The sequence below is a fragment of the Podarcis bocagei genome (genome assembly GCF_964188305.1).
Source record: "Podarcis bocagei genome assembly, chromosome: 11".
NCBI lineage: Eukaryota > Metazoa > Chordata > Lepidosauria > Squamata > Lacertidae > Podarcis > Podarcis bocagei.
Genome location: NC_138136.1, coordinates 7,729,629 through 7,750,950, shown reverse-complemented (window position 1 = coordinate 7,750,950; position 21,322 = coordinate 7,729,629). Strand labels below are relative to the sequence as shown.

Genomic DNA, 21,322 nt, shown 5'->3' with positions numbered 1-21,322 from the left:
GGGGGGGGGGGGGGACAGCCGCTCCTGGAAAAGCGGTTGGAGGAAAGCGGGGCTGCGCGTGTGGCGCGAAGGGGGCTCGGGGGTCCCGACTGAGGGCAATGCAGGGCGGGTTCCCCTCAGAGATCGCCCCGGGCTTGTTCCTGGCGCTCTGGCAGGTGAGTGCCGTGCGCGAGAATGGCGTCTGGCTCCCGAGGCGGGGAGGCTTTTTTTTGGGGGGGGGAAGGGGGAGTCTCGAGGGCCGCATTCGCTCAGGGGAGACCTTAATGGAGGGCGGAGCAGGGCGATGGGTCAAGTGCGGTCCTGTGGCTGCGGTGCAGGAAGCTGAGAAAGGTTGGGTGTGAGGTAAAACCTGGTGGCAGAGATACCCCTCTCCTCCTGAGCCAAAGCTCTAGCTCGCGTCTTTTTTAAAAAAAACACCAATATATTTATTAAGTTTTCCATTTTATAATATTAAATACATCCTCATGAAACCCTTTCGCTATTTGCTCATACGAGCTAAGACTTATTCTATTCTGCCTCATAATTCCAGATTCAGGTAGGTCACATGAACTCTGCTGCTACTCCTGCTGCCTGCCTCCCTCTCCTTTGATGGGGGGACATGCCAGGCATGTATGTATATGTATATATATATATGTATGTATGTGTGTGTGTCCCGTAGCATCTTAGAGACCAACTGAGTTTGTTTTTGGTATGAGCTTTTGTGTGCATGCACATTTCTTCAGTGTGCATGAAGTGTGCATGCACACGAAAGCTCATACCAAGAACAAACTTAGTTGGTCTCTTAAGGTGCTACTGGACATTTTTTATTTTTAAAAAATATATATTCATAATTCCATAGCATTTGTACCTTTTCCAGTTTACGTTTCCCTCCTTCGTTTTATCACATATTTTAAATAAATGTAAAACGGTAATAAACATTATTACAAGTCTTCTTACAACAACCCTGCTAGTGTTGTTAATTGTTTACAATTGTCCTTCCTTCAAATGTTGTACACTCCAATCTGTTTGGAAAGCTTGATCACATTGTTTGAATGAATGAATCTTTTATTTGCATCAGGCATCGGCCGTAGCAATAAAACGATACGATATACAAAGAATAGAAATAAAAAGTCACTTATATAAAATACATTTTAGGATTTTGAATCAATAGTCAAATAGTGGATCTTATTCTGATTGCCCCAGCTAAAAACCTTGCAACCTTTGCTGTCACCTGCTCATCTTGGTCTGCCAAGAGAAAGGACACTGTGGCAGTAGCTGGGCGACCCAGAATTGACAACAAAACAGGGGTGAAAACCTCATTCCTCAAGTCTTTATAAAGAGTGCAAGTCAGAAGGGCATGCACCACCGATTCGGTACTGCCATCTCCACAGGGACATAAGCGTTTTTCGTGTGGAATCTGTTGGAATTGCCCCTCAATTACAGCTGAGGGCAATACATTCAATCTTGCAAGAGTAAAAGCATGTCTATATTTTAGAATTCCTAGGTTATGCAGATAGGGTGATCCTCTCTGACTATTGGCTAAGCTGGCTGGGGATGATGAGAGTTGTAGCACCAGAGGTTCCATGGGCTCTCTAGGGTTTGGGGCAGGGGACATTTCCAGCCCAATTTGGAGGTGCTGGGAATTGAACCTGGAACCTTCTGCATGCAAAACTAATGCTCTAACGTTGTGGTATGGTTGTTCTCAGATGTGTTAGTTTATTGTTGTTCTTTTCAACCATTGTGGCCATATCAACTACTGGTTAAAAAAAATTCACGCTAATACAATTTAAAAAACCACCCATCAACCAAAATGTATGTATACATTGACATATACCCATAATAATAATATACAAAAGGTTAAAAAAGAAAATAATTGAAATATTAAAAAATAAAGGAACTTCGACAGTATGGTTGTTCTCATCCTTAGTTAAATCTACCTCTGCATTTTCAAAGGCTTGCTAGTCTTCAGTGGTGTTTCTAACTCAGGCATAGGCAAACTCGGCCCTCCAAATGTTTTGGGACTACAACTCCCATCGTCCCTGAGCACTGGTCCCTGACCACTGGGCTTTAAAAAGTATATTTATCTGGTATTGTTCCCTCTAATTCAGATGTCCAGGTATGAGTTCCATTGCCTGGTACTACACATATGCTAGAGGGAAGTATTGGCAGTCCTGGGGGAACCCCAAGGTATGTGGCACATCCAAAATACATAAAATATTAAGAACCCTCAAGGGGAAAGTTGCCAAATCATCCCACTGATAACTGAGCATGCTCAGTGACTACATCGGGAGCAATACCTGGAACACTGCATTGGAGAGGAAATCGAACAAAGTAGCCTTGGATGATGAAGAAGAAACACTTCACACTGCAACATATTTATTTTCATAATTTATACCCCACGCCTGAAACATAAATTTATGTTTCCAGGGCAGCTAATGGCATAGTAAGAAATGAAAATGTAATAATCATAAATAATAATAGAAACATACAAACTAATACAGTAGATTTAAACAAAGCAACTACAGCCCATTCAAAGAGACAGTAAAATCAAACGTTTGAATTAAAATGCTTACAGTAGCAGTTCTGTTTATTTTTGCTGCATATCTCATTTGGTCATGTAAAAAGGCAAAGTTAAACTTGATACAAAGCTACAAATACATACGGTAACTTCATTTAGAACACACAAAGCATACACTGGTGCCTCGCAAGACGAAATTAATCTGTTCCGCGAGTATCTTCGTCTAGCGGTTTTTTCGTCTTGCGAAGCAACCCCATTAGCGGATTAGCGCTATTAGTGGTTGAGCGGCTATTAAAGGCTTAGCGGCTTAGCTGCTAAAAGGCTATTAAAGGCTTAGCGGCTTAGAAAAAGGGGGGAGCGAAAAAAAACCTCAAGACTCGCAAGACATGTTCGTCTTGCGAAGCAAGCCCATAGGGAAATTCGTCCTGTGAAGCGCATTGAAAAACGGAAAACCCTTCCGTCTAGCGGGTTTTCCGTCTTGCAAAGCATTCGTCTTGCGGGGCACCACTGTAATTGAAAAGTAAAAGGACTTGCAAGTGCACACTTCTGTTGCACTTTGCAGAGGCTTCTTGTTTATCAAGAAATATTCTAGGCTGCTGCTCATCCAAAGGGTCATACATATAGACCCAAGTCCCAAACAGGGTGAAGTGGCCACCTCAGACGGCATCCTCAAGGGGTGCCACCCCCGTTCCGCCACCCAGATGGACTGGCAGCAAAGCTCTGCAGAACGCCTCTCCTCCTGCCAAGTAGGCGAAAAGGGAGGTGTTCAGCCACCTAGCAGTGTGGTGGAGTTTTGCAATGGTAGAATATCACAAGGTAACCACCTTGTGATAGTGCTGCTGAATGCGAGCATATGACAATCACTTCTGAAAGATCTGCGCTGGTTGTATTTAAGATTTTGCTGATGCTGTTTAAAGTCCTAAACAACTTGGGGCCAGGCTACCTGAGAGAGCACCTTCTCCCGTATGAACCTGCCTGACCACTGAGGTCTGTAAGTGAAGCCCTCCTGGTTATACCGCAGTCTGTACATGTTCATCTTCTGGTAAATAGCAGGAGGGCTTTCTCAGCCATGCCAGCCACTCCATGGAATCACTTCCCCTGAGATTAGGCAAGCTCTGATGGTTATGTGCTTCTGACACTTGTTGAAGACCTATTCATTTACTCAGCCTTTCAGCCCCATTAAGTGGTTTACTGCATTTTAGTTACTTGTGAATTCTGATGTACATTTTATCGTATTGGTTTTCATGTACTTTTATTTTAGTTGGCCATGTCTATATATTTTTGATCGTGGGCGGCATATAAATGGTGTTAATAAATTGCAATGTGGAATGTCATTTTTAATGTACCATGGTAACAAGAAATAAGTTTCCAAAAAATGAGTGATGAATAACAATACAGTTAATTATGTGTAGAACTCTTAACTGTAGAAAGTATGAAGAACAACTATGCATACTCTATGGATTAGGAAATTATGAGGAATGTGTATAAAGGCTCCAAGAAAAATGTACAAGCGTGGGAAAGACGATAACCTGCTACGGTCTATAATTAGTATGTTCATTTTAATTCCCAAAGGCTAGATTATTTCTATTTGTTATTTAAAGATTGCCATTTTTCCTATTCAGGAAGCATTCAGAATCAAAGTCAAACCATTCCAGAGTTTCCTTTTGGTTGGGATACTCTCTGGAATTCTTCTTAACCTAAAATAAATCTAGAGCCTGTCTTTCTGCTATACAGACATTCAAGTCAAATTTGTAAGCCACCATAACACAATATGAGAAGCCCCTAACAGAAATGAGCAGTTTGTAAATGCACATATAGTAAAGATGACACGAATAGCAATTAAAACCAGTAATCACATTAATATCACTGGGCATAGATGGCAGGGGATTGTGTCTGGGCAGGGAATCCCACAACCGGGGTCAGGGCCAGACAGACCATGCAAGCAGGTGGAAGCCTGCTTCAGGTAGCCAGGCCCTCAGATAGATTCAGAGAGGCCTGAGCTACTTCCAGCTTTTGACGCCCTTAGCCATAATAAAAATAAAAAATGATGATGCATTTAAACATAGTAAGGTACCTCCTTTCAGAAAAAAAAGAGTTGTTTGTTTATAGGAACAGCTGGTCTAAGAGAGTTCATTGATCACTTCCTGATTATGTGCCAACAGATCAGATAGGGCTTTTTTGTTATTTGATATCAATTTAACTAATAAAAAGTTTGATATGTTCAAATCTAATTTACCAAATCCTATCTCTATCTTGAATCTGCAGCTCTAAGCTGAGAGTGTTTGTCACCTTTGGGTTCAATGCACATAAAAACAAGCTGTGAAGCTTATCAAATGTCAAAAACTAATAAGCATCTAAATTTAAAGCCCTCTTTGAACTTGAAACCCACCCTGGTCCTGCCTCTGATTGACTCTTCCGGCAGCACCATGAGGCAGGGAGAATAAATGAAGGCAGAAATTGGTATATGGATGGTGCAACAAAACTAAACCTTGGCCCTAGCAGGAGGGATGATAGATAGCTTGGGGAACAAGACAGCGATGCAGAACCATGTAGCATACATGCCACAGAGTTGAGCATTTGTCCCTGAGCAACTTCTGAAATATACCAGTAAGATATGAACAGAACCACTGAGCATGGTGCTTCCAATTCCCGTTCCAGACAGAAAAGCAAGAAGCATAAGAAAGGATGCACTCAGTCTCGGAACATGCCACCCACTAAAGTTGCCAAAGTCATTTCAAAACTAGTTTGGAAGCCAGATGGAAATGAGACCAGATAATCTGTATCCTCCAGACAGAAGTTGCACCAAAAGGGTTTACTGAAGGCAAGAATCAAAGAACTAGCCCCAATAAGGAAGACAATTAAAACTCAGTATATGAATGTACAAATCCTTCATCTTTGCCTTACATGAATAGCCATTACCTTACTTGCTAATGCTATGTGCCAGTAAATAACACCTGACAGTGTGGTCCTGTACAAGACTACTTAAGAGTTCAAGGGGGCTTACATTCTGGCAAGCAGGTATGGAATTGTACAGGACTTCCAACAAAGGAAACTGAATCACCTAGTGACAAGCAATTGTTAAGATGGATGGAGAAAGGACTGGACTTCAGAAAACAAAAATTGTTTTGTTAAGCTATCAACTGTGAAATCTAGAGCCACTATAGACCCCAATACTAAATACATTTATTTGGAAGAAAAGCCTATAGATGGAGTATGTGCGTTTAGGAATGAGTGGTATGATTGTGTAAATATAGAGGATAAATAAAGCCAACTGCAGGATTGTGGTTCACAAACATTTCTTCTGTTACATGCTGTACTATGTGTTTTGATCCGCTTTCATTATTGGAATACTAGATTTGGAACGTGTACTGCCACAATTACCGCTATATAGGAGGTTCAACATTTTGAGTTGTCATCATCAAAATAAAGGCCACAATCCAATAGAGTCAAGTACACTTAAAACCATTAATTTCAACAGGCTTAAGTGCTCTTAATGCTCTCTTGGATAGTCACCAAACTTTTGCTCATTCTGTTTATGTATGCACAGAAAGAGACCAATTTAGTTTGACGTATGTGAATAGTGATTCATTTTATTAATGTCTCCTGAAACAATATAAAACAGATGACCTCTTGAATTATGACATTTATCCAAGAGTACATCTACAAGTGAAACTACACTGATACTTTTCATATTTGCCTGCAATCATTTATAAAGAAATAGAATAAAGTTGTCCTTGTAATTGTCTTCTTTTCCTTAAATGTTGTTATTACTTTTGCAGTAAAATTCTCAGTCATGTTACATACCCAATGAACATTTTGATACGAGTATGATTATGATGTTTTATACATTGTAATGGTGTTTGGTTTGACTAGGAATGGACAACCTTGACAGAGTATGCACTCATATAGTTGTGCTTTTCCCTTTTTTTCAATGTTCTGAAAGGAGATATGTCATATATGAATATTATTCCTTTCCCATATTGCCTTGTACCTTTTGCTGTGGGCTGCTACCAGCTTGAATATACAGTAGACAATACCACGTTTAGAGGGTTTTTATTGACCTTGAAGAAATGCAAGAGTGTAGAGAGTAATTTGTAGCATTGCATATTTAGCATTATTGGACTGTTGGCGCGGATCCACTCTCCAAGTGGTATACATTTTAAATTACATTTTTCTGCAGCCCTGAGAACCTGAACACCATATTTTTTAAATATACTGTATATAATCTTGAACTAACATTTTTGGGTTCCTTGCTACAAAGACAGAAGACTGCAATTCTAAATACAATTATTAGTGAGTTGGCAATTATGTATAGGATTGTACAAGTTCTAACTGAAAAATTTTCCAAACTCCCATCTCTCCTTAAAGTTATCTGTTATTAAAATGCACTTTGCATCCTGTGCACTGAGATCTAATCTCCATCTTTATGAACATTTTCATTCTCAACAGCTAAATTATTGCATTAGTAATTTTCCTTGGAGTACTGTGGTTTCTAAGGGGCTATTACAGTATATATAACTGATTCTCCAGCAGAAGTCCCTTGAAAAGGGGAAATCTTGCATATTTTCTTCTTCTAATGGACTATATTAGCTGCTAAACCAAGGATATATGCCTATCAAAGATGTTCCATTCCTTGAAATCCAACTTAAGCTGGGAAACTGAAAAACATTGTCTTAAATGCCCTAGAAATGAAGTAGTGAAACTTTTTTTTTAAGTGTTTAATGAGTCGATGGCATTATATACTTTACATCAGGATGGCTACTATTGGGTTCTCTAGCTGCTGTTGGGCCCTCAGTTCCCATCACCTCTGGCCATTGGCCTTGGTGGCGAGGGCTGATGTGAGCTGGAATCCAACATCATCTGTGGTGGGGTAGCTAGCACTGGACTAGGGCCTGGGAGACCAGGATTCAAGTCTCATTTTGCAGTGTAGTTCACTGGTGACCTTGGGCCGTTTGTGAGAATAAAATGGGGGAGCAAAGAGAACCATGTAACCATTGAGCTTCTTGGAGGAAAGGTGGGGTATAAATGTAAAAGGAAAAGTAAATAACAATATTAGAAGGGCCACTCCTGCTTTGCATAAAGGAGACTACCGAGGGCTCTCTGTTAGCAGTGCCCTTAGCGCCCTTTAAAATGTTCCTGTCAACACACTGCTTATTAATGGTGTGACATGTTTTGTCTGAAGAATAGAAGCAAAACAGGTCAGGGCACCGGCCATTTCCCTGGGTAACTTTATAGAGCCCCAAAACACCTTTAGGCAGGCAGCCTCTTTCTGACACTTGCACTTCTCTCTGCCTTTGTACTGGAGGCTTCAAGTCACACGCAGTTCTGTTCCAGGGCTCCTTGCCCTGATGAAAATTCCTGGGTGGCAAACATGAAAACTGCCTTCCAAAGAGAAGCGGGTTTGTCAAAGTAATAAGAATAAATAAATAAGAATACAAATGTGCACCCTACCATTGAGACCATTCCATTGTAACTATCCAACTTCCCAAAATTTCAACACCTCTTGCGATGGTTTGACCCCTTTCCGTATTTAACAGTACAAATTCTACAAACACCTTCTATATCTCCTCAAAATAATTTCTCCTGCATATTCCGTCTTACCTTAATGGCACATGCTAATTTATCGTTAATAGCTATATCCCACACCGCTTTATACCATTCTTCCATTTTATATTACCCTTGCCCCTTCCACTTCCTAGCTATAATAATTCGCGCAGCTGTCAATAAATTGGTGAGCAAGTCCTTCATAGCCTGCAAATCTTCCATAAATTGATAATAATTCAACCTCTGGATTTTGGGTCAGCTTTAACCCAGTGATTTCTGTTATCTCCTTAAACACCCTTTGACATTTTTTTAAAAAATATTCTGCATATCCAAATAAACTTAATTTGCTCATTTATTCATCCACTTTAAATATATACGCTTATAAAACTGCAGATTATTACAATAATCCTGCCAATGTTCTTATCTGTTTACAATTTATCTGTAAATATTCAATAAACCATTTTCATTCTTTTATAAAGAGTTTGTTATCTTGATTTCACTATTTCTGCATATTCCATTAGTTTTTGTATCCATTCTTCCTTTGCTGGGTCTTCTGCTTCTTTCCATTTTGGGGCGAGTAACATTCTTGCCGCGGTAGTAGCATACATGAATAAGTTTCTATACAATTTAAGTAGTTCTGTCCCTATAATTCCCAAAAGAAAAGCCTGGTTTTTTTTACAAACATTATTTTAAACATCCTTTTCAATTCATTATATATCATTTTCCAGTAAGCTTTAGTAACAAGACCACCACATATGATAAAAAGGAACTTCTTTATGTTTCCCACACTTATTTGATTTTGATTTATACATTTTTGCCAATTTACTCGGTGTTAGATACCACTGATATATCATTTTCATATACTTTTCTCTTTATAGCATGCTGTAAATTTTATATCCATATTCAGGGTGGGTTTTATTTAAATCAAATCGATTTAAATCGCTAGTCAGTAATACTTGATTTAAATCATTTTATTTTTTTTTACAGAAAGACTCATTCTTGCTGGTATAATCTTAATATTAACCAGATGAATAATAAATTTTCAGAGTAGTTTTTACACTTATATAAAAATTACTGATTTGGTTATACTATTAGAAATACATAGACAGATAATTATGAAATTACTGTGAGGTTTATAAGTTAACTGTTTATATTTGGACAACTTTTCTGCTGTACTTTATTGGAAGGAGAAAAATAACTATTTCCTTAATAACAATTTATTTAACTAAAACAATAACATTCTAGCATATGCATCCATGTTTGTTAACTGATGTGGTTAAGCGTTTAAAAAAACAACCTTTGAGTTTTAGCACACATGAAAAACTTAAAACAAATCCTTATTTCCTGATGAATAGCCTTTGGGCTATAATATAACTTCAGTAGAAAACTATATTTAGAAAGATTTTTCCTCCAAAAGCATTTTATTTTAAAAATCCAATTTAATTCAAAAAATAATTTTTTTAATCATTGATTTTTATCCACCCAGTCCATATTCCACAATCATTCCCATGCTTCCTTGTCTATATTTGTCCAAAAAAATGTAGGTATTTACACCCCCACCACATGTGAACATAAATCCTTATTTTTTATTTACTTCTTCACAAAGAACATTATTTATTACTGAAGGACAACCTGGGCGCTCACTCAGCTTTTGGCTCCCAGGGAGTTGCGACCAGGCCCGGATTTAGGTTTGATGAGGCCCTAAGATGCTGAAGGTAATGGGGCCCTTTATATGTCCAGCTGTCCTTTGTCAACAACAAATTGTGCTTTTTTGTGTTAAATATATGCTATATGGTAATTTATGGACCTAATAGGTATCTAAAGCCATTTGCACATGTTGCCATGCAACTAGTCCATGCAGAATGTAGGCACCCTATATATAGAAATGAGCAAACCAGTGATATTTTAGGGAGCAGGCTAGCAGGCAGGGCCCATTACAGTGGTGCCTCGCAAGACGAAATTAATCCGTTCCGCGAGTATCTTCGTCTAGCGGTTTTTTCGTCTTGCGAAGCAGCCCTATTAGTGGTTTAGTGGATTAGCGCTATTAGCGGTTTAGCGGCTATTAAAGGCTTAGCGGCTTAGCTGCTAAAAGGCTATTAAAGGCTTAGCGGCTTAGAAAAAGGGGGGGGAGCGAAAAAAATCTCAAGACTCGCAAGACATTTTCATCTTGCGAAGCAAGCCCATAGGGAAATTCGTCCTGCGAAGCGCATTGAAAAACGGAAAACCCTTTTGTCTAGCGGGTTTTCCGTCTTGCGAGGCATTCGTTTTGCGGGGCACCACTATACTTACATCATAGGAGCCTACACAACACAAAACACTGTTGCTGTATGTAGGTTTTATTTTGTTTTTTATCTTACATTTTGGAAATGTACATCTTTTTTCCCTTTTAACTTTGGGGGACCCCAAGAGAGTGGGGCCCTAAGCTATAGCTTGTCTAGCTTATACGTAAATCCGGCACTGCCATATTCCACAATCATTCCCATGCTTGTCTATATTTGCCCAAAAAACTGTAGCTATTTACACCCCTGCCACATGTGAACCCAAATCCTTATTTTTTATTTACATTAGTCATTCACAAATAACGCCCTCCCACCAGATGTCAAAAGAGCAAAACTATCAGACTTTTAGAAGACATCTCAAGGCAGCCCTGTTTAGGGAAGCTTTTAATGTTTAACAGATTTTAATTTTAATTATTTTAATTATTTTGTTGGAAGCTGCCCAGGGTGGCTGGGGAAACCCAGCCAGATGGGCGGGGTATAAATAATAATAAATATTATTATTGTTATTTATAACTGATATGGCAACCTGGGTGCCCCCTCAGCTTTCGGTTCCCAGGGAGTGGCGGCCACAGCTGCCCGCCCTGAGGGCGAGGCGGTCGCGAGCGCGCGGGAGAACTAAGGAGGCGGCCGTGCACGCGCGCGCGGACGGGGTGGGGACGGAGAGCGCGGTGACGTCTCCAGGATGCGGACAGGTTCCTTCGCCGCCGCCTGAGCTGTGGGCGGGGCCCGAGGTTCTCCTCCTCCGAGCGGCGTTCGGCGGCTGCGCTGTCCGGAGCCGGCCCGCCGCGGCTCACCTGCCTCGCTCCGTGGCCCGCCTGAGGAGACCCTCCGCCGACCTGGGCGGACGCGGCTGAGGGCGGGGTGGCGCTGAAGGGGCCCGGGCGCTGAGGAGGAGCGAAAAGGAGGTGAGGGGAGGGACGGGAGCCTGCCTGGCGGGCGGAGGTCGCGGCGACCCCTCTGAGGAGAAGGAGGCGAGGGGCGCCCAGCGCGGGGATGGGGGGCGGCTGCCTTGTTTGGCCCCTCAGCTTCTTCTCCTTAAAACCTCCTTTTGACGAAAGGCTTCACGGTCATCCAAGTTGGTCCTTCCTCCTTTCCCACGGCTCCAGCTTTGAAATCGGCCCCGTTGCGTTTCCATGCGGCGCTCCTGTTTAGTAAACAAACTGATTTATTGTTAGTGGCCTCATCAGCTGTTGTTGTTGGTGGCTGTTGTTTTTAATGGTTTTTTTAAAAAAATATTTTTAATATTTAATGCTGTATTGTTTTTAACACTTAAGCCGCCCAGAGTGACTGGGGAAACTCAGCCAGATGGGCGGGGTATAAATAATAAATTATTATGATTATGCTCGGCCCCTATGCTTTTCCATTCCACGAGAAGCTCTGGAGGTGGTTTGCGCTGGCAATAAGAAGATCATAATGCAAATGGCATTTAAAAAAGGGATCCGGTCAGTAAGGCACAGGTGGGTTGGGCCACTTGCAGCATGGGCACCCGTGTAGTGGGAATTCCCATAGAACAAAATAGAACCCTCTTCTTGTCCCTACTTCTTGTATAGCCCTGTTAAGCAGGCCTGTGTGGTTCTCCCATATCCCCAGCCATTTCGCCCGCTCCACCTGATGCAGGTTGTGTGTATTCTGGAGAATGAGAAGCTTGGGCCGAGGATGTGGGAAGTGTGTACAAGCTTTTCATTCCCCTACTGCAGGGGTGTCAAACTCAAATTCATTGGGGGCCGCATCAGCAGTTTGGTCACCCTCAAAGGGCCGTGGTTTGGTCACCCTCAAAGTGGAGGTTTCCTGAATGCATGTAAAGTGGAGGTTTCCTGTGTAGAACGGCCGGCGCAGCTAGAGGGCAGACGTTCTCTGGCTTGTAGGCTGCCGCGCATGTGCTGAAGAGGCGGCTTTCTTGTGTAAAAAAGAAAAAGCGAGAATAAAAGGTGAAGGCTGGCGGCGGCTACACGGGTCACATGACGAGGTCAGGCAGGCCGGATTCGGCCCACGGGCCTTGTGTTTGACACCCGTGCCCTAGTGTAAATAGGTAAAGGGACCCCTGACCATTAGGTCCAGTCGTGACCGACTCTGGGGTTGCAGTGCTCATCTCACTTTATTGGCCGAGGGAGCCGGTGTACAGCTTCCGGGTCATGTGCCCAGCATGACTAAGCCGCTTCTGGCAAACCAGAGCAGCGCACGGAAACGCCGTTTACCTTCCCGCCGGAGCGGTACCTATTTATCTACTTGCAGTTTGACGTGCTTTCAAACTGCTAGGTTGGCAGGAGTCCCCTAGTGTAGCTGGCCATTATCTCTCTCTGTGTGCCTAGGCAAGGGAGGAGACAAAAGTGGCTCTAGTGAGCCATAGGAGAAACCTCTGGTTGCAGATTGTGCCTTCACTATGAATCAATCAAGTCCCGATATACAGTGAGAGCAGAAGCCAGGACTCATCATGATATTTTCCAAAGGCCTCCTGAAACAGGATGGTTCAGAAGGCCTTCGTGATCTAGCCCAGTAGGTTTCGCAGTTGAGAATTTCTACAAATGAGGTGCCACTGTTGGAAAAGCTTCACTTTGAATTAGTGCTTGCCCTTCTGGGCTTCAGCTGGAGAACTTAGTCAGGCACTCCCAAACTTGGCCCTCCAGATGTTTTGGGACTACAACTCCCATCATCCCTAGATAACAGGACCAGTGGTCAGGGATGATGGGAGTTGTAGTCCCAAAACATCTGGAGGGCCAACTTTGGGGGTTCCTGATCTTCGTGCTCGTATGGGAGAAGGCACTTCTGAGGTACTCTGGACCAGGCTGTTTAAGACAGAATAATAAGATTGGCTGTCGTAATCATTTTACCCATAATAGTGTTGAGTTCAAGATTTGAGCTTCTTGGTAAAATGACTAATCAAATGATATGGGGTGGAGTGACTCAAAGATCCAGGAAGCCCATGGTTTGCACAGAGATTCAGTGTGGCTGAAGGTCTGCATTTTGAGCAGTTACAAACCTGAGTGACTTTGGAAGATTGATTTGGAAGACTGATGCTGTCTTTGAGCAACTATAAGCCTTATTTGTGTGACCTTCAAAACTTTCTCATAACAAGTTTGGATTTTAGCACACACTTTCAAAATGAATTTATGTAGTAAAACTGCAATGTAAAATGTTTAAAGTGGAATTGATTAATGTTCTCTAAAGTATTTATAAACAATAACTCACTGCTTGCTTGTATTTTATTTTGCCAGTCTTGAAATTACATTGCAAGTGCAACTAAAATTAGGTCAGATACTATTAAAATGGTTAAACTCATAAAGCTGCTGTTCACAGAAGTCACTTCTATCCATTGGAAATTTCCCTGAACTGAAGGGAAAGGAACGAGATTTCTAATAATTTCCCCTTTCTACTGCAGTCTGATGTAGCACCATCTATACTTTTCTCAAAGGGCCCGTCAACAACTATATGGAACAGAGTTTGGTGTTCATGGAAGCCTCTGCTGGACCCAAGAGCCTTCTATGAATGGAAGAACATTGTTAGATACAGCTCATAGTAAAGTCAAAGCAGTGCAGTCCATCTGTCAGATCACATGGGCCTCCTGTGCAGCTCATTGCTTGTGTAGGAGAGGAACAGCACCAAGAGAAAACTACCGTAGGTCCAAGGTACACCCAAAAATGTGGTTTCTTGGGCCCACTGTGTTTTGAATGGGGGAAACATGGGGAAATGGCCTTCCACGTTTTTTACCACAAAGTAATTTTGAGGAGCAGGAAGAAAAAAAAAAAAAAACTTCCTCTTACCTCCTTCATTATTTCTTACTGCGAGTGTTTGGGATTTGGAAGCACTGCAAAAGGACACCAGCAAACTAGGCCCATGCCCTTTAGCATCACTTGTTGGCAACCACCCAAGACGGTTTGCATTGCTAACAAAGCTCTTAAGCTCTTGGCTAAGCCCATCCCCTTGTCCCAACAGAGGGAAAGCGTCAAGTCTGCAGTTTGCAATAGGCAGTTTTGTTCATCTGTAGTTACGGGTTTAATTTTACAAGCGTTGAAATGAACTGATTGTGGAATTCTGATTATTTTAGTTTCCATCAACGGGCCGTAGCCAAAATGTATTTGTTCAGCATTTTAAAAATTATTCTATCAAAATCAACTAGAGAGATGGTTACCTTTTCAAATGGACTGTGTTCTCTGAGATATTATGCCACCTTGTTTTTCTTCATTATTCTGAATTTCCCTAATAGTGTTTTTTACATGTCAGCTGCAGATCTTTCAAAAAGTTACAGGGCAACCACAACTGAGAGTCTTACCGTGCTTCATTTGGTTATCACTTAGACAGCTTGCTCACTCCACCCTAGTATATGGATGTGTCTGTCTGAGATTACGATTCTTGATCTATGTAAAGGTCTCCAGAAAGGTATCTACTGTCTGCATAGATATCCTTGCCTCACTCAGTTTGCAGAAAGAAGCAAGCTGTCATTTTGCATCTGTGAGCGCACTAGAAGTCAAAAGCTGCTTTTTTATTTCTTCGTGTTGCTGTGAGACTGATGCACTGAGTGGCTGTAAGTAGATAATTCATGTTACATTTGGCCAGAGATTTAGCTGATTTATCCCTTTATGTTGTCATATGAGCGATGAGCCATTTGCCCTTTATTTCTTACAGCAGCTATGTAGAAATGCTTTTTTGTGGCTCCATCTCATTATTCTGCTGAAATGTTTGATCCTGACTGTATGGTTAAAGCCCTTTAATTTCAAGGGTTCTTCTCATGCGGTGGCTACCCGGTGAGAATAAATGCTTGATTCTCTATGTTTGCTGTTGAACAGCAGCAGCATGGAATAATTTCATATAAAAATGACTCCCATGCTACGGATACAACATATAAAAGGTCTCCCGAGAATTGGTGAGTGTTGAAATTTGTATATAGCAAATGTTGTAGGACCTGTTTAGGCAGAAAACAGACATTCTGGACTCAGTGGCGTAGCGTGGGTTGTCAGCACCCGGGACAAGGCAAGTAATTTGCGCCCCCTAACCCGGGGCAAGGCAAGTAATTTGTGCCCCCTAACCTGCTGCCGCTGCCAGCTTCTTCTTGCTGGTCTGGTGTGGTTCTCTCCCGCGCTCAGCGCTGCACTGGGCGGCCGCTGCACTGTCCCTCCCCCAGATAGTCCCTCGCTCTCTCTCCGCACCGCACGCCTGGCACCCCCCCCCTCCACAGTGGGCGGCGACCCGGCGGCTCGGATCGGATTCGCACAGCAGCACTGCAGTGAGAGAGAGTGAGTGAGCCAGGTAGGGGCAGAGAGCTGAGAGTGCGAGCGCGCCCCCCCAGATGTTGCGCCCCCCTGCACCCCCCACGCTACGCCACTGCCTGGACTAAGCAAAATTGAGAAGGAAGGAAGGAACGGGAATGATGTAAGAACTGTAAGCAGTGTCACAAGACACCGTATAACAGTATAACATCAATCCTCATGAAAGACACTGGCTATCAGTTTGCTGCTAGGCCCAATTCATGGTGTTGACTTTAACATTGAAAGCCCTAAATGACTTAAGGCCCAAATACTTGATGGCACTCCTCCTCAAATCAGCTAGGTCAGGCCCTATGGGTCTGTCTTGTGGGCCCTTTGATTGATTATTTAATTTCTATACTGCTTAATACGTTAAAAATTGTAGAAGAAATTGACACAACAGAAACTTAAAATATTACAGAAGCACACAGTTACATAGACATTAATTCTATCTATTTATCTACCTAAATCAATAGCAATTCTTTTACCTTCTGACACACCCTCTCAGCCTCCAGGTTCTTACCCAAGGTCCCAACAAACACTCATCTCACCCACAAAAGTCTCACAAGAAGAGTTTCTGGAAACAGCAGACATCACCCCAGTGCCTCACTTGAGACTTGCTTTTTCTGGGCAGGCCCAAGGTGGATGGTTCTTTCTCAGACTGCCCACAGCTGTGTCCCATTTAGTACAGCAAGTTTGTTGAGTTTTCTAAGGCAAAGGAAGTTGGTCTATATCTAATCAAACTATTGGTTCATATACAGTGGTGCCCCGCAAGACGGAAAACTCGCTAGACGAAAGAGTTTTCCGTTTTGGAGGTGCTTCGCAAAACGAATTTCCTATGGGCTTGCTTCGCAAGATGAAAATGTCTTGCGAGTTCCTGCGGGGGTTTTTTTCCTCCCCCCCCCTTTTCTAAGCCGCTAAGCCACTTATCAGCTGATCCGATCAGCAGATAAGCCGTTAAAAGCCGCTAATAGCGCTAATCCTCTAATCCGTCAATGGGCTTGCTTCGCAAGATGAAAAAACCGCTAGACGAAGAGAATCACAGAACGGATTCTTTTCGTCTTGCGAGGCACCACTGTATAGCTAAGTATTGTCTACACTGACTGATAGTGACTGTCCAGGATTTCAGACAAGGTTATTTCCCAGATCTACTCTGAGATGCTGGGGATTGAATGTGGGAACTGCTTAATTGTTTTGTAGTATTTTTCTGTATATTAGCTATACTGCAGAATTTTGATTACCGGTATATCTGTTGAGTGGGTGTTCTTGTATTTTAAAGTTTTACCGTGTAGTAAATTCAGGTGAGTGTTGTATCTCCAGTTTTCACCTTCAGTTTTAAATTTTATTCGTCCTATGTGGAAGTGTCAATACAATACATTCAAAAAACAGTTGATTTATTTTGGGAAGGGTCTTAATGAAGTTTATGATTTAGAAAAGTGAAAGGCTCATGAAAACAAAGTTCCCCACAGCCAACCACAAATGAACAACCACACCCTAGGCCAACCCCACCTCTCTCACCACCAAAGGAATACAAGTGAATAGCAGAGAACCTGCACAAGCAACGCTGACACCAAACCCTACATATATTAAGTAAAATAGAAACATCGCCACCCGACCCCACCCCCACCCATCTTCCCCCCTCCACTTCTTTCCCCTTTTTCTTCCTAATGTCTCAACAAATGAAACTGATTTGTAAAAATGTTGCATGGGGGGAAAAATACGAGAGAGAGACATTGCACATGTTTTAGTAAATCAAGAAAATATTTAATAAAAGAAAGAAAGAAAGAAAGAAAAGTGAAACGCACTTTTAGGTTTTTGATACTATGAAAAGCAAAACAGTGGTTGATATATATGGAGCATTAATTGGTTTTATAATACAACAGCCAAAATCAAAATATAGCTGGAAAGGGTGGCTAGCCAAAGATGTTACCAAACAGTGCCATGTATGGATCTAGCATTTCTTAGCCAGCAACATTTGGAGCTTAAGCACTTTCCCCCTGCATATCTGACTGCAAAGGAAACTTCCTGGTTGGTTAAACCACATTTTCTGTGCTTGGTTATCATGGCAAACATGTGGTTTAATAAACCAGGAAGTTTCCTCTGAAGCCAAGTGTGAGGAAAGAGGAAACATTTGAGTTCACAGCTCATTTATTTTTCAAGAAACAATCCATCTGAGTCAGGCAATGTCTGATATCAACTGACTTCCCCATCCTTCATACGGGGCAGTTATTTACAGGGCGTAGGAACACACAGACTGTTTGTTTTTGGCCAGGATATGATCCTCAGAGGGCACTGGGTTGCTTTTCAGAGTGATTTGTCTGACTGTGAGGATCAAGAATCAGAGTAAATAAGGGACATTCTCTGCAGGACCTGGGAGAGTTCCTCCCGCAAAAGAATGGGGGTTTTAGCCAGTAGATGCAGAGCATGCAGATTGCACAATATCTGGTTCCCATGCGTTTCTGAAACTCTCCAGGCCTTGGTTGCCTTGAGGAAGGATTGTGTTATGTCAGTATGACATAATATTTTTGTGGATTTTGTCTTTATAAACTCCAGTTTTGCTGATTTAAGTAAGCTAAGAACTTTTTGGAGTAGAACTGAGGACTAAATGAGATGAGTAACTGATAACTCCCTGATACACAACCGTTGAAATAATGTTTCTCCAGTAAAAAGGGGGGCTTATCCATTAAAAGGGTTATCTGGAACACATGGATGTCACCTTCTTAGTTCCAATTTGTTATGAAAATCTTGATTCCAGTAATGGTAAATGCAAGCAAATGACAACTTGGTGTCTGTTATGAAATCATTTAAAGAATAATGACAGCTTAGAGATCCCCATTATAAGTAAATCTTTGGTGAATAGAAATTACAGGGGTGATTATGAAGCAAAGCATATTATTCCAGCAAAGTAAATTATTTTGATTTTACTTAGTAATATAGTTGAGAACATACTAGCATCTATTAACAAAAAAAAGCTGCTCACAAAGATGGAAAATTCATTATTCTGTGAAACATTTTCCTTTTAAAGCAGGTATGCATTCAGTAATAAAAAAAATGGATTTGTTTAGCTGAAAACGACTAGAATTTGAAAAAGCTTTTGGTACGAATAGCTTCTTATATATAATTGCTGATACCTTGTTTTGATTGGGTAATGTTAATATCAAGTAGCTTCTATGAGGGCTGGTCAGAAAATATTACATGTGGCATTTCCCGAATGGAAAGTACTAATTTTCTTCAGGATTTTGTATGGAGCTGCAGTTTTTTTAATTTACCATTTTGGGCCAGAACTGAGTGAAAAACGTCATCATGGCAAAACCTCCCTATTGCCAAGAGGTACAATAGTCTCCTATTACTCTCTCCAGCAATATTTTCCACTGATTGCTTATCCATGTCTTTTTCCGCAGTCTCTGCCATCTTTGTCACTGCTACACCCTCTTTAGCAGGCACCTTTGCTTTTTGCTTAACCAATGGCTACAGCTACATTTCCCCCCTGACATTTTTGTTCCCAGGCCCTTATAAGGTTGTATTTGCTGGCTATCTTGGTTTCTGCAGATGGTGTTATTTCTGCTGTGTTTTCTCAAACATTATCCTGTTTCTCACACTAGAATTTGAGTATACTTACACACTCTTCTTCTTTTTTCATTTTTGCCGATCATTAGAGATGTTGCTGTGGAAGAACTAAGCTTTCCAGATTGATATGAAGAACTTTACATGATGAATAAAATAAAAATGGCATCAGAAAAAAGGTAAGGGGATTGGGATTTTTTTTTTCAACAGCTGGGTTTGTATTCCTTGAAGATAGCTTGTAAATGAACCCAAAGTTATCAGGCTTATTCAGATGATTAAGAAAAAGATTTTCCGTAATAGTTGGTGACCTGTAATTATAAAATTTATTTAGTTTTTATTGTGTACATATAATTGTCGCTTTGATAGTTTAATGAACTATTATACAAGTACTTATATGCTATCCATGTAATTTTACAATAACCCATTGTTTTTTGTTTGAGCAAAACAAACCATGATCCCTGGTTTGGAGTAGATACTAAGATAGAGATTATGATGCAATCCATCAATGGCTACAGACTCAAAGGGATCACGGTGGAAACTACGTCAGCGTTTGCAATAAACCTGTAACTAGCGTTCACCATGATATGTGAACTGGGAGATTGGATTGGATCCCAGGGTTGCATGAGCAGACAGCTGCTCTTTTCATGTCCTTCCTTTCCCTACTGCTTTACATACTACACTTCTGGTTAGAAATTAGTGATGGCATCCTGTAAACTGACAGTTACTATGATCTTGCATGTGGGCTTATCACTGTTGAGCTTATCACTGGTTTGTGTTAGTAGTGAACATATGCTTAGGGTTAGGGTTAGTCGTGATTTCACTTGTATATAATAAACGCAGTGGAAATTGATGCACCTCTGCTGGCATAATAGACTTCTGTGTGTGCAATGGAACTTCCTCTTCGGTCTGCTCAAGCTCCCTGCACACCCTCAAAATCAGCTCCAGATGGTTCAGATGTGTAGTGGGATGAGAGGAAATGAAAGCTACTAGCCAGCTGTTAGAAGGAGAGTGCTCTGGTATTCAGGTCCTACTTGTGTCTGATTGGCTGTTATGAGAACAGGGTCTGGACCAAATGTTGGCCTGATCAAGCCATATGTAAGAATGTAAGCGGGGCTTACATTATGCCAGTGGGACTGAGCACACGGCGCATTCGATACATGTGCTTAAAATAATCTGAACTGCTCTACATAGAACTTATATAATACGTCATCCAATGAAGTGCCAGTTATTTTGGAACTGGTACTTTGTGGGGCCATTCTTCACCCCATATATTTTTAAAGGAAACTTGTTTGCAAATAAATTTAAACATTTCCTACGCTTATTCCAGAATCATTTGATTGAATCCAATAAAACTCTCTGAGAGTGTGTAAACTTAGAGGAATTGTAGCCTTATGACACAAAATGGTTTCCATGGTAACTTCCTACGATGCAATTGTGTCTGGGTTGGGCTCTAGAATAAGGTCACTATGTAAGAAATGGTTAAGCTGTAGGTTGCACTTAGTTTGTAGCTTGGTCAAAGGCATTATTAGAGGAAATAATGCAAACATGAGGCGCAGCACTCGGATCCATATCAGAGTCAGGATGTTTAGACCAGTTGGGAAGTGGGTAGGATCTGACAACTCCTCTCATCCTTGGCCTGTAGGAACTAATCCCCGGTGAGTGGAAAAGCCTGTGGAATGATGATAATACTAAGGGAAACATTCTTACTATTTATTTAATGTTTATTTATACTTACTATTTACTTAACATCTATTTTTGCTTCCAGCTGCTCAGTTTATTTTCATATCAGCCTTGAGAGCAATTGGGATCTCCATAACAATTTATTTTAAGACTAGTCCTAACAGGGTATCTGTTTCCAGTTACTTAAGTTTTGCTGGTGCTCTAAGTATCCTAAAAGTAAATCTCTAGAAAGTTCCTATTTCTTATACTATTAGCTGTTGGTCCTAAAACAAACTTCCATATATCACATGGAAGAGATTAATCTTTCTGAAAGATGTAATAAGTGAGAATGTTACTTCCTCTAAACTTTTAAAATATTTTCAGAATAGTTTGCCTGTTTAAACCACCTCAACTCTACTTTTAGATTAGTGATAATAATAATAATAATAATAATAATAATAATAATAATAATAATAAGAAGAAGAAGAAGAAGAAGAAGAAGAAGAAGAAGTGTTTATATATAGTTTGGAGGTTTTTTTTTC

At 41.2% G+C, this 21,322-nt stretch overlaps 1 protein-coding gene across 5 annotated transcripts in view; it reads left to right on the top strand.

Moving 5' to 3' along the window:
* Positions 1-8: 8 nt before the first annotated feature.
* The window catches only part of AGTPBP1 (ATP/GTP binding carboxypeptidase 1), a 64,517-nt gene continuing 43,203 nt past the window's right edge, over positions 9-21,322 (top strand). The window contains exons 1-2 of one of the 5 annotated variants that reach the window (XM_081213557.1): positions 9-155; positions 19,214-19,300. In XM_081213557.1, the coding sequence (XP_081069683.1) occupies positions 19,266-19,300 (35 nt within the window). In that variant the 5' untranslated portion in view covers positions 9-155; positions 19,214-19,265. Of the gene's footprint in view, positions 156-11,207; positions 11,226-19,213; positions 19,301-20,580; positions 20,777-21,322 lie in introns of those variants that run through there. The other 4 variants (XM_081213559.1, XM_081213558.1, XM_081213555.1 and 1 more) reach the window with 4 other exon arrangements.